Below are 13,468 nucleotides of genomic sequence, written 5' to 3' on the forward strand. Positions count from 1 at the left end.
CTACACACTCATTCCTTGTAATATAAGAACTTCAAGAACACTTTAAGAATGTGACGACACCTATCCAAGCTTAAGGATCAAGAGAAAAAAGCTTCAATATTCATTTTTAATTTTTTTTTCTTTTGTACATCGTGTATAGAGCTTTGTTGTATATCTTTTTATTTCATTCTTAAATATCCACCTAGAAAGATATCCATTATTTACAAATACCAAACCCTGTAAAAGAGAGTATTTATAGTTGTCTTAATAAAAATTAGAATAATTCTATCTCTGTCATTGTAAAAGATAGGGGAGGTTTCTGATAAAGACTTGAAAATATAGTTTTATAAAGTTTAAACATTTTCTTTGAAAGGTTCAATTCAAGTTAGTGCATTCAGAAATATTTAATCGTGAAAAACAAAGACAATAAATATAGACTTTGATTGAGAAATTTAAACAACTAAAATTCGGTTGTGTCAAAAGTTTTATTGTTTTGTTCAAACCTCTACCCAATTTTTTTTAAATGCTAATTCACCTCTATTAAGGGTTTTTCGGAGGAACGATTGAGCTAGCAAAATAAATTTTAATATTAATCTATAATTTTTTAGAATAATAATATCATTTTTTCACTCATAAAATTATACATGATAAATATATTAATACTAAAAATATAAAATAATTTTAACTAACTAAATTTATTAATATTTTATTAAATTAAACGCATATATTATTATTATTATTATATTTATAACTTTGAATAAAGTACAAAGAATAAAAATTGAGAATGATTCATATAAAAAGAAATTATTATTTTAGGGGTATTTTTACACAATGTGATGAAAAATTATATAATACCTTAGAATTTAGAAGTAATGACATTCAAAAATATATTAATATTAATATTATCTGGTAATAATATTGTTTTAAATTAAATGTGAAAATATAATTTTTAAAAAATTATTTCTCTTTAATAATAATTTTTTTCGTGTGTCAGACCTTTATTCAGTGATTTATTTATAATAATATTTTAATAGACTCTTGTCAAAAAAATATATTTTAACTGATTAAATAATATACGTTTTCTGAAAATGACCTATTTGTTCATACACATAAATAAATTGAGAGAGAGAGAGAATTTGTTCGGCAGCGAAATTTTTTTATTTCACTTTACTAATCCACTATAAAGAACATCAGCAGGTGCAGTGAATGAGATGAAACAGAGATCTTTAATCTCTTCTCTGATCAAAACTACTGTCAACTTTACCCACTGCCAGCATCATATCATCATCAATGGCTTCCTTTAAGCCAAGAAAAGTGTTCCTTTCCCCTACACTAAGCTCTATCTAAGACACCCTATACTGTTCTAACATAAACTTTCCCTCTCTTTCTTTCACTCTGGTTTTTTGCCGAGAAAATTCTTGTTGAGCAGAATTTTGCATCAAAGAAACCCATTTTCATAATTTGGTTACTGAATAAAATAGTACAAAGAAGAAGGTTCTATTAGTAAAATCTGAGTTTACATAGAGAGAAGAAAGATGATCGAAAGAGATGGGTTAGGCTGGGAATAACTGCTGTAACTTTGGACTATGGTGATTGAACTTTTGATTAAAATCTACAAGAAGAAAAGCTTAAGGATCTGAGCTTGGATCCTCCAAGGAATCGTCGTTATCAAGATCGAAATCAATTGAACATGCAAGAAGAATGGGAGAAAATCACCGCCAAGCTGCAACATCGTCAAGGTTGAGGATAAAGCACGTTGGAGGGGAGATCGTGGAGGTTGAAGGAGGTCACATTGTTCGATCAACCGGCAGGAAAGATCGTCACAGTAAGGTTTGCACAGCCAACGGTCCTCGAGACCGACGTGTACGTCTCTCGGCTCACACCGCCATCCAGTTTTACGACGTCCAAGACCGCCTTGGATACGACCGTCCCAGCAAAGCTGTAGATTGGCTTATTAAAAAAGCCAAATTCGCCATTGACGAGCTCGCTGAGCTTCCTCCATGGAACCCTTTGAATACAATGACTTCAACGAAGAAAACCAACAAACAAGAAGACCCGAACGCCTCAACAGCAGCAGCCGGTGATTTTCACATCGAAAACGAAGTGCAAAGTCTCGAGCAACGAGAGATTGGAGATAACTTGGATAACAATAATTCGGGTTTTCTTCCAGTTTCTTTCGTTTCTGATGAGCTTGCTGATACTATCACCATCAGTCATACTCAAGATCTACGGCTATCTCTTCAGGCATTTCCGGAGCCGATTCATTTGCATCACCACGGTGAACACCAAGCTGCTACAGCTACGGGACACAACAGTGAACCTGTTTTATTCTCGGGAACCACAGCATTAGCTGGTTTCGATGGGTTAAATGCTGGATGGGAGCACCACCATCAGCATCCGGCGGAGATTGGGAGGTTTCACAGATTGTTTTCCGCTGACAGTGGCGGCTGCAACGTCGGTGGATTTCTCTTTGGCACTCCATCACAACAGGTAGTGCCACCGGCTTATGGCCAAAACAACCACTTTTTTTCTCAGAGGGGACCCCTTCAGTCCAGTAAAACGCCCTGGGTTCGTGCTTGGATAGACCAACCAATTGATGAGCACCAGAATTATCATCACCAAATCCCACAAAACACTCATCATCAAGCTGCTTCATCAACCATTGGATTCACCACATCTGGTGTATTCTCCGGTTTTCACATTCCATCCCGAATTCAGGGCCAAGAAGAGGAGCATGACAGCATTGCCAACAAGCTGTCCTCTGCTTCCTCTGATTCTCTCCATCAATCGATCAATTTGGTTTAAAAAGAGGTTTACTTCTACTACTTTCTCATTTCTATTCCAACTTTTACTTCAAGTTGCACTTACATGTTGATTGTTGACAGTGGCTTGGGAAGATTTTGGTCACTTGGGATCATTGGCTTGTACCTTGGGGAAGAAGAAATCTAGGTGGATTTTCAGGTTATCGCATCCGCAGTTTGTTTAGTTTCTATATGTTGATTGTTTTTAGCTTTAATGTACATTTGATTGAGCTCTTAGAGCTTAAATATGGTTTCTTTTTTCCTCGGACATCAAATATGTTTTCATGTTACTGAACTTTTTGTTTCCAGTGTTTGTATTGTTTGCTGCTCTTTACTTGTGTTTCATTCAAGAAGCAGGCCTAGTTTGTTTTGATTCAGATTTGTGCTTTCTCCTCAATTAGGCCTATATTTCTCTGACTCGAATATTAGTATGTATCCAACACGAGTAAAGACTTTTTCATGTATTTGGAGGGTTATGAGAGGGTTATCCCTTGTACTCGTATCCTAAAATGTGTTGGACATGGTTGCTTCATATAAAATACGAAGCAACCTCAGTTACTAGAACCCTAAATCCTAAAGTCCAAATCAGCTAAATTTGGGAAAAGTCTAAATCCATGCATGGAGCTTATAGGGGGCATTGAAAGAGAAGTCATTTTCTGAGAACAGTAGAGATAACATGAGAGTGATAGCTTTAGATGCCATGGTTTGCAGTTGACTTAGCTTGAATCCAAAGATCCTGCAGTTTTTTACCATTTTCTAGCTCAGTTTGCCTCAGTCAAACTTTGGATGAGGAATAATCAAACAATCACCATTGCAGACATCTCAATTTGCCAAAATTAGCAGACAGTCTTATAGCACCTGAATAACTTCAGCTGCTTACATGCTTTTTTCATTATTAGTCAGGAGTGATTAGAAGGTAGTATTTGTTCGAAAGACTCTCAACCATTTAACAATGATGAAAGCTCAAACACCCCTAAAAATGGCGTCCTTGAACCAAGGACCTCTAGGGATAATAATCTTCCCTTAACGAATGAGGTCGCTTGGTTGGTGCTGCTTACATGCTTTACCATCAAACAATAGGGTTACATCTGAACCATGTCCTGGAGCTTATATTAGCATTGAAACCAGGTTGTTGAAGTTACTTAAAAACTGATGCACTTGTTCAATCAATGAAGATGTTATAGCAGACCAAATGGGGCTAAGATGAGTACATCTGCAGCAGGAACCATAAGAGGGAAAGGGGTTGAATACAAAGAATTACACAGTAAAGGACTAAGATGCCACCAAAATTTTGGTACTTTGCCCATCTGTAAATGGTCCCCTCACTGCTCTGTATTTCTTAGAGCCTAATATAAACAAATATGAATCCATAAAGGAATGCTTTGTGTTCTATTCATATTTGCATTATGGTTGTTGGTTATGTTGTTTCTGCTCTTCTTCTTTTTTGAATAAATCCATGTCCGACAAATATCCGAACATAGATAAGAACTCTTCGAATAGGTGAAAATATCTAAACGACTCGATATATATATATATATATATATATAAGTTCTGTTGTTTTTCTTGTTGTCATATAGTTGAGCTTACCTACGATGTATAATTGCAGTGTAATAATTAATGAATAATTGTGGGATGATTAATGCACGATAGAGAAATTAGTTGGAGAATTGAATGCCTTTCATGGTTACTGTTGTTTTGGTTATTTTGTGAATGAAGTTATATTCATTTCATGTAAGAAAGCAATCAGTTATATGACTTCATTTGTAAGAATGAAGCAAGAAGCCATGAATTTAATTTTAAACCTCCATTGCTTGGGCTGATCAGTGGAGCCTAATTTACCGTACAAGAACAGATGCATGATCAGGATATGATGGTCCAAATTTTATTAAAAAATCGAAATAAATTGAATTGAATTAAAATAGACTTATATTTTAGCTGGACTGGTATAGACCTACACCTGATCTTAGCTGCACTAAAAACAACCCAAAATTAATATTTTAAATTTGTTATGAACCGAATATGGATCTAATTTTAATCCGGTAATTAAGTTACAATTTGATAAATGATAAAATATTGTATGTTTTATTCTACTTTTGTATTATATTACTAATTAACAGCCACGTTTAGTAATAGTATGATAGCCCAATATCATCTTTCCTCATTTAAAAGGCTATCTCTATATTTTCTAACAATTTCTATTTTTAAAATATTTGATATGAAAGATTAAAGATACCCACTATAAAAAAATTTTAATCTATGTGATTAATTTTAATTGATATCATTTAGATGATAGACTATATTAAAAAAATCACTTTTTTATAAAAGTAAATTAACATGAAACAAGATAAATATCTACATTCAACTATTCCTACATGTCAAACTCATAAATTAAAAACAGATTTTAAAAGGACTTTTTTTAACGTAAAACTTATATTCCTTAGTCGGGATTTTAAAGGGGCTTTTAATAATACGGTAACATATGCATTTATTACATAAACCATTAGTTTTGATCTGTTTTAATATTTAAATTGTAACACATCAAAAAAATCTCTAATTAAATCTCAATTTAAAACCCTAGAAGCTGAGGATTTTTGTCTTAAATCCCTTAATCAATTTCAGTGACCTAATCAAAAAATTGGGAAGTTGAGATCATATTTCATAAACCCTATAAAAGTGGACGACTAACCTTGTAATTAACCCATTTTCATTTAAAACAAACCCCTTCCCAGCTTCCCTTCCCGGCTATATCTCTGTGTGCAGCCTCCTCCATTTTTTATTTTATTTCAAACCCGACTATATCCGGGGATGGGCATAATATCCGAACTCGATAAGTTCTAACTCGATCGGGTTTAGGTCAGGTCGAGTTGAATTTTATTTAAAAGAGATTCGGGTTTAGGTTGGAGTCGGATTTAAGGTTAAAAAACTCGAATACCCGACCAGACCCGAGTATATTTTCCCCCAATTCACTCTTAGTTGTCACTTTCCCTTCTTTCTACGTATAGAACTCACGAACGAACGAACAGTAAGCTCGCTTTTTTTTTTCTTTTAATTTTCGTGCAAAAATGAAAATTTTATGGAGTTTTAGTTCATCATGTCATCACCCATTTCATCGCCCACTAAAACTTAAATATTTCTTTTTCAGTTTATGCCTTCAAGAGTTCCATTTTTTAAACTTGTCTTCGCACAATCTGTGCTTTGTAAAAGTGAAGAGTCTCAACTTTATTGAGGTAAGTATTTTCTCTTTTTGTCTTTTTATTTTTTTGTTGATTTTATATATATGTGAAAATCATGTTTTTATTCAACTTCTTGTTAGATTTAGGGTTCTAATTTTAGAGAAAATTAGTAACTATCATTTAGTTGTTTTTTTGTTTAGGGTTTTAATTGTTGTTTTATCGATGCGGCCATGCCTTAAACGAGTACAATACTCCCAATTAAATTGAGTAAAGTGGTTTTACATATTTACTAGAAATTTAAATGAGATGAGAAAATTAGTAATTAGCATGAGATGAGAATGGCAACCATCCCATGCAATGCAAATTTTGAATAGAGATTTGGGTTTTACATCTTTACTGTAAATATTGGGTTTTAGAAATTTGATCATGTAGTCATGCCATGCAAATTTTGAAAAGAGATTCATACAAATTAGTAACTGGTGGACTTTTTTGCTCTTAGTAACTGTTGGTGATGAGTTTAGAAATTTGATCATGTATTTGAGATATTCTTCCCTTTTATCATTTATATTTGTTTGAACTTTAATGATCAATCTCTCGCAAATATTGGGTTTTAGAAATTTTTTACTTTTTTCGAATAAAATATAAAAAAAAAATTAATTTGGGTCGGGTTTTATATATATGGATTGGATCCGGTTGGGTGAATTTTTTTTTTTTGTTTTGAGTCGGATTAGAATAAGGATGGAGGTGTTAGAATTTTTGGGTCGGGTTGGATGGGTCGAAAATCCGACCCGACCCATGCCCATCCTAATTCTACCCATTGATCTTGCCAACGTGAAGGTTGGTCAATATTACGAGGTGGTTGTCACAACCCTACTTTTTATTTTATTTCTGTGTGTGCAGCCTCCTCCTACTTTTTATTTTATTTCAAACCTTAGCAGCAACCATTCTCCTCCATTACCGCCACCACTTGCTCGCTTCGCCGCCGTTCACCGCTCAGGTAGGTCTTCGGTCAGCGTCCCAAAAGCTTACACGCTGTGACCCGAACCCCCCCTCCGTGGTCGTGGTACTGGCCTGCACATTAAGACTGAAAACCGGTCTCTTTGTTTTACTCCGTCACTGCTCCGACCGTCGCAAGTGTCGGGGCTACTCGTAGGAAGCTCGATCTAGCCGGTGGTGCGCTCGGGTGACCCTTGTTGGCCGTGAGGGAGGCTAAAAACACCATTGTCGAATCTGTTTCGCGGGATGACTTCCGTTTGGTAGCGTGAGTTCACCGTGGCCGGCTGTGATGGTCATCGGTTCTTTGGGACTGCTGTCGGTGAAGTTTCGTTGCCGACAGCCCCTGTTATTCGAACCAAACCCGGTGCCAGTTCCCGATCAAATTGAAAATTATTTTAATCGCCTTTGAAATTATTATGTTAATCTGAATTGGGAATCTGAAATCAGACGTCGTAATTTTTGCAGGGGATATCGAGTCGGAATCAGGGTTACCGTCTCCTCCACCGTCACTCTTTAATTTCCACCGTCACTCTTCAATTTTGAATTGAACCATGTTACGAGTGTTGACTGTGAGTGGTGACAGCTATTTTTACTCGTCAGGTTTTGTCGGATATTTAGATTATTATTTAAATTATTAAATTATTTTGTAAGTTCTGATTCGGATCGATTCACTGTTCGAGCTAACCGAGGAAAAGGTTATTATCGTCCTTAATTGTTTGTCGAGGTTTGTCTCACTATTCGGTGTTATATTATTTTGTTTGAATGCTTAATGGCTTGTTTGGTTGGAAAATGTTTGAAAACAATTCTAACTATGAAATTGATTGAAATAAATGTGAAAATGCCACGTGATACATGTTTTACTGTAGGAATGGGAATATTGCTGTGCATACGTATTATGTAAGTATGTTGAATGATCGAAATTGAAAAATATGCTTCGGATTATTTGTTATGAAGTATTGTTATTTGAATCGGATCGGACATTGGATATGTATGTCATTTGAAGTCACTTTTGGATTCAGCCTTTTTAGCTGACCCACTTCATATGGTGTGGTTTGATTGTAGATAGTGTGATTATAGAAAATCAACTCGTTGGATGATGTGACGGGAGTACGGGTGGGTGTCATTTGCATATCATTCAAATATTTGATTATCACTGTTTGATCCGGTCTATCATTAATATTGGTTGATTTGGACTATGCTGTGACTCGTAGTTGTTTGCATTTTACAGACTCACTAAGGGTCCGTTTGTTTGGAGAAAACAATTTACAGAAACTGTTTTCCCCGTTTTCCCTTGTTGGGTTCATGTAAAAGTGGTTGGGCAAAGGAAAATATTTTTCCGTTCAAAAGAAAATGGCCCCCTTATCCAGTAAAACAACTTACGGTCTGTAAAAGGGTAAGTCATTTTCCGGCTTCACCTTCAAAGCTGATACCCAAAATTGTCTGATCAAACACCACCATCGACTGCTCACCGACGACGTTTATCGAGGCCAACGGTCATCTTCTCAGGTAACCAAAAATATTTATTACTCCTTTTGTAATTTCAGATTCTTCTGCTTCCCTGTTTTCGTCCCAACCGATTTTTTTGTCTAGCTTCTCGTCCCTCTCGTTTCACAGCCTTCTAAGACTCTCTGTCGATGTCTTTGGAGCCCTCTCCATCCCTTAGCAGAAAGCTTTCCCGATTAAGTTAGAAGCTAACTTTTCCTCGTTCGATTTCCTTTATACAAAATTTTCATGATTTGTTCTGTGTTTGTTTCGGAGAATTTGAGTTTCACTGGTTTGTTTGCTTAGATTTCTGAACTGGTTCGGATTAAATAAACACTCCCTATTGGACATAAATCGCAGGATAGGAGATCGTCTTGGAAAGGTGATTAGTGTTTTAGGGATTTAGAAGTCTCAACTTGGGGGTAAATGGCGAGAGCAATCTCACCATGCATCTTCTGTCAAATCGCTCGAAGTTCCAACTCCACTCCCCTCCCCTCCTTCATTCCGTTCGTTCCTTTTCTTTTTCCTCTTTATTCTGTCCTTTTGGTTACCAATTTAATTCCACGTTCGTCTTCTTTTCTATCAGCATTCAACCAGAAATACTTTATAAGTTCTAAATCTGTTACTGTTTTCAGGATGACAAGGTCGTTGCATTTCAAGATATCAAGCCTGCTGCTTTCAGGTTTCTATGAACTGATTGAAATGTGGTAATTTTCATGATAATTTTGAATAACTGGAAAATTATTGATTCGAGTTTTGTAGGCATTACTTGGTGATACCAGTGGAGCACATTCCAACTGTCAACGATCTTCAAAGAGGAAATGAACATTACACATTGGGTAAAGTTCCCTTTGTAGACTTTTTATTTACCCTTTCCTCTTTCATTTTTCATTATTTTCCTTAGCTAAGTTTTATTTGTTTATGCTGTTATTCTTCAGTAAGTCATATGTTAAATGTGGGGGAAACACTGTTACACAGAGATGCACCTCAGCCAAATGAATACAGGTATTGCTTCCCATAAAGTAAACAACTTTGCTAAATGGGTATCCTTTCATGTCCTAACTTATAGAATTGATCTATGTTGAGTAGACCTTATTGCTTTTTCATCACTTGACCGCAATGTTTGATTTATAGGTTCATTACTGTTTGTGTAAAAGCTCTTAGAAATGGACATATTTTGTATGAACTGTCCTTGTTTCATGCATTAGGACTTGGATTTCAATTACTCCTTCAAAGCCATGTAAATGCTTTCTGTTCTGGTTTTCATTTGTGTTAGATAATTTTTGCAATCAGTTTACTGTTGGAGAAATGTAGTATGTTCTTGAATTATATTTTGTTGCATGAGTTGGGTGGCAAAGGGGCAGAATGATACCATTTGTGAGGGCTGAGGGGAATGATGGGGGAGGACGTGGGTCTTACTTGATCTTTTGAATCTATTTAAAATTCATGATAAATAGTGTTCTCTCTTCAGTTACAAATCGGCTTGTGAAGCATAAACAAAATGTTGAATGAAAATAAAGTTGTAACATTTACCTAATGTGTGAATTCTTGAAAGAAGCAGGTTATGCCGTTATGGCCTCATAAGTTACCTTAATTGATTTTTTTTGTTTTGGGAAAAATAAAAAAAAAAATGTTTCTGATTGTGTTAATTTAAAGAAGTTTAATCGTCTGATCCTATTCGGTTTTGGCAGATTTGGTTTCCATCAGCCTCCGTTGAACAGTGTCGACCATCTCCACCTCCACTGTTTCGCTCTTCCTTTCATACCTAGGTGGGTTTCTTCGTCTTTCTTTATTAACTTATCAATTTATTTTACCTTGAAATTTCTGAAAAAGTTGCAAAAGCTATAAGTACTCATTCTAATTCTTAAAATATATTACCAGATGGAAACAATTAAAATATTTATCTTTGGGGCCACTTGGGTTTATAGAGGCTGAGAAGTTGTTGGAGAGGATAAAACCTTAGTCACCGATCCTTCCATAGGTGCAATTGAATCACAGATGGATTTCTCTCCCAGATTGAATCGCAGGATAGAAATTTTCAAGTTTTGCTTTCTGGGTTCTTGATTTTATCTCTACTATGTGTTTTTTTTTTCTTCCTGGTAATTTTTGTGGATTTAAAATTTTCAAGGCTGGGTAAATTATTGAAGCCACGTACATGTCTGTAATAGTTTTAGATTAGTAAGATTAGCTAATTTGAAGTTCTTTGTTCCTTTCTTCTAAATGTCATATAAGTAAGTGAGTTCAGACTATTTGTTCAGCACCCAGAAAGATTATTTCTTCAAATTTATGTTTAGAAATTACTCCGTTTATAAAAGGTCCGAGTCTAGTTTTTCTAAATGAAACACTTTACTATTTTTCTTGTAGCACGTGCTATCTCAATGGAGAAAGAACTGAACTTCTATAAATTTATTAATCGATAGGCCATTCTGTATCTTGCTGCGTTTTGCCCTCATAAGTGACAGAGTAAATTATATCATTCATCACTCACTCAACTATGTTCTTATTTCTATTTTGGTCACTAAAGCTTATTTTTAAATTTAATTACTTAACTTTCAAATTATTCTTAATTTAATCATTTTAACTTTCAAATTTAATTTTTGGGTAAACTACGCCAATGGTTACTCATGTTTGGGTTAGTATTCGTTTTTACCACTGATGTTTAAAATATCACAAACCGGTCACTAATATTATTGTTTGTTACAAAATTGTCACTCGATGTTAACAGTCGTTAATAGGCGTGATGGAAGACACAACTAGACCGTTATATGCTGACATGGATCATTGACCACCATAGCTAGACTATTTTGATCGGCTCTTCTTCTTCAACCTCATCTTCTTCCTCAAACCAACCCCATCTTCTTTCTTTCTCTTCACTTTTCTTTTCCATAGCTTCCCAATTAAACAAATTTACAATTAACCAACCCCATCTTCTTCCTCAACCCATCTTCTTCTTTCTTTCTCTTCACTTTTCTTCTCATTGATAATTTTACCCTAAAATTAATTATATATTTCATAGCCAAAAGTCTAGCGTAGCTCAGAGAAATGAGTATAGAATATTGCAGAAATATAGAAGTAATACAAGGTGGGGATGATGATGATGGTGATGAAATCAGTTTCCCCCAACTCAACATTTTGAAACCTGTATCTCTACCATAGTTGGAGAGCTTTTGCTCATCAGGGAATTATACCTTGGGGTTCCCATCCTTGCAACTGTAGTTGTGGGAGGTTGTCCAAAGATGAAGATGTTCTCTGGAGGACACTGAAACACTCCAATGTTGCACAAAGTGATGTCACGTGAGGGGGCAAAACGAAGGGCGTTGGAAGGCAGCCTTAATAGCACCATACAACGGATGTTCGAAGCCTATGTATATGACTATATGTAATTTTCCAAATTTCGTTATTGTTTAATTAGTTATTTGGTTTTACATTTCACTCTTGACTATGTTCTTGAACCAAAACCAAAGAATTGGAATGAAAAGAACCATAGAATGACATGGTAGAAGGATATGAGAATTCTGAGGATGATCAAAGTCATGCTTGAACTTCTAGTACCCAGGAAACCCTGAATTCATTCTCATATATTCTGCTTATCTTCTTTTCCATGACTAATATGGCTATCATAACAGAGTGTCAGGATAGAAGAATCTGAAAAATTCTGAAGAGGCGCAATTTGGTTATAACAATTCAAGAAAGGATAGTCAGCCAGTGGTATTATGGAATACTGTTGGCGTAAACAAGTTATCCTGCTAACTCAGATACCAAGACAGTGGTGCAACAAAAGTTTGTTTACACATCACGTTTTTATCCAAATTAGTTTATTGATTCTTTAACTATTTATTGTTCAAAGTCTTACCAAGTAAGAAATTATCCCATGATTTCTCGAATGACTCTTTCGATTGACTTTGGTTATTTATCTAGGAGTCTTTTATGGGCAAAGTCAGTAGGAGATTATGCATATCATTTTACAAAATTCATTTGCATCATTTGCCCTTTTTGTTCATTTACATGGTAGGACTTCCTTTTACAGGGAGTTATTGATGTTTTCTTCTTCTTTTTTCATGAGTATATGTGCTACTTGTAGACACCCGTTTTCTTATTATTTGTTTTTCTCCAAAAAAATATAACTAGCAAGAGTTCCTCTCCTAGGAGGACTCTTCCACCACCATATCTTTTAAAATAAAAACCAACATATCCCATGAAATCCAATATCCCACTACAACTCAACTTCCCCAAGAATCCCATACTATTTGGACTCTCACCATCATCTCTCATACATCCATTTTTAAACCCATCTTCACACCTTGTAAAGGAGAGGAAAAATTCTGAAAAGAAAAACAGTAAAAGAACATAGAATTTTGAGAAGATAAATCTGTGCAAAGAAAAAGAAAGAGCTCTATAGATCGAGGGAGGTACAACAAAAGCAAGTGGCGAATGAACTTTTAAGTCTTGAATGAGGTAGCGTTCAACATTGAATTTTCAGACTTGAAGAAGGTAACATAATCGAAATTATTTTCTTTGTATACCTGCACGCTTTTGGTTTAATGTTTTTCCATTTGTGGTTAATCTGCTTGACTAAACGTGGTTTTTTCAAGATTCCTATGCTGATCGATGTTTGAGTGGTGATATCAATAAAATTCATTCTGCCCTCAATTTCATGATTTTTTTAATATTTTTTTAATTTAATTTTGAAACATGTGGCTCGATGACTTATTTCCTTGGTTAGCCCACTGGACTAACGTGATTAATGTGTGAAATTGGTGGTTGCATTTTAGTGGATTAATTAAAGGTTTGTTTCAATTAATTAATTTGGTTTTGGCATGTGATTTGTAATTTTTGCCTTTTGATTCCCATGGCCGACTTGCTTGGAATAGATAAGCTAGTAATTGTTTATGAATTTCATACATGTCGTGAGCATGTTTTCAATTTATAGGTAAAAAGCTAATTAGTAGATTTTGGTTCACTTTGGCATTAGTTTACACAATTGAGTTGTAATAATGGAATTAATTTGATTAATTAGGGTGTTAACTACTTTTACGA

General features: G+C 35.0%; 2 protein-coding genes and 2 long non-coding RNA genes across 4 annotated transcripts in view; all 4 read left to right on the plus strand.

The window, feature by feature from the left end:
* The window catches only part of LOC120142295, a 29,259-nt gene that overhangs the window by 10,901 nt on the left and 4,890 nt on the right, over window positions 1-13,468 (plus strand). Inside the window, exon 3 of the long non-coding RNA XR_005517832.1 lies at window positions 290-294. This is a non-coding gene — a long non-coding RNA (uncharacterized LOC120142295). The remainder of the gene's footprint in view (window positions 1-289; window positions 295-13,468) is intronic.
* On the plus strand, window positions 1,211-3,043 carry LOC120142274 (transcription factor TCP4-like). Its single transcript, XM_039157014.1, has 2 exons — window positions 1,211-2,790; window positions 2,865-3,043. The coding sequence occupies exon 1, from the start codon at window positions 1,681-1,683 to the stop codon at window positions 2,782-2,784; it is 1,104 nt and encodes a 367-aa protein (XP_039012945.1). The 5' UTR covers window positions 1,211-1,680; the 3' UTR covers window positions 2,785-2,790; window positions 2,865-3,043.
* Window positions 6,855-8,427, plus strand: LOC120142303. Its single transcript, XR_005517834.1, has 3 exons — window positions 6,855-7,313; window positions 7,415-8,062; window positions 8,178-8,427. It is a non-coding gene; the product is annotated as an uncharacterized LOC120142303 (long non-coding RNA).
* On the plus strand, window positions 8,803-10,631 carry LOC120142285 (bifunctional adenosine 5'-phosphosulfate phosphorylase/adenylylsulfatase HINT4-like). Its single transcript, XM_039157024.1, has 6 exons — window positions 8,803-8,937; window positions 9,067-9,113; window positions 9,194-9,270; window positions 9,370-9,436; window positions 10,123-10,200; window positions 10,313-10,631. Exons 1-6 carry the CDS (start codon window positions 8,878-8,880, stop codon window positions 10,392-10,394), a joined length of 411 nt encoding a protein of 136 aa, XP_039012955.1. The 5' UTR covers window positions 8,803-8,877; the 3' UTR covers window positions 10,395-10,631.

The sequence above is a fragment of the Hibiscus syriacus genome, unplaced genomic scaffold (genome assembly GCF_006381635.1).
Source record: "Hibiscus syriacus cultivar Baekdansim isolate YM2019G1 unplaced genomic scaffold, ASM638163v2 tig00002237_pilon, whole genome shotgun sequence".
Taxonomy (NCBI): Eukaryota; Viridiplantae; Streptophyta; class Magnoliopsida; order Malvales; family Malvaceae; genus Hibiscus; species Hibiscus syriacus.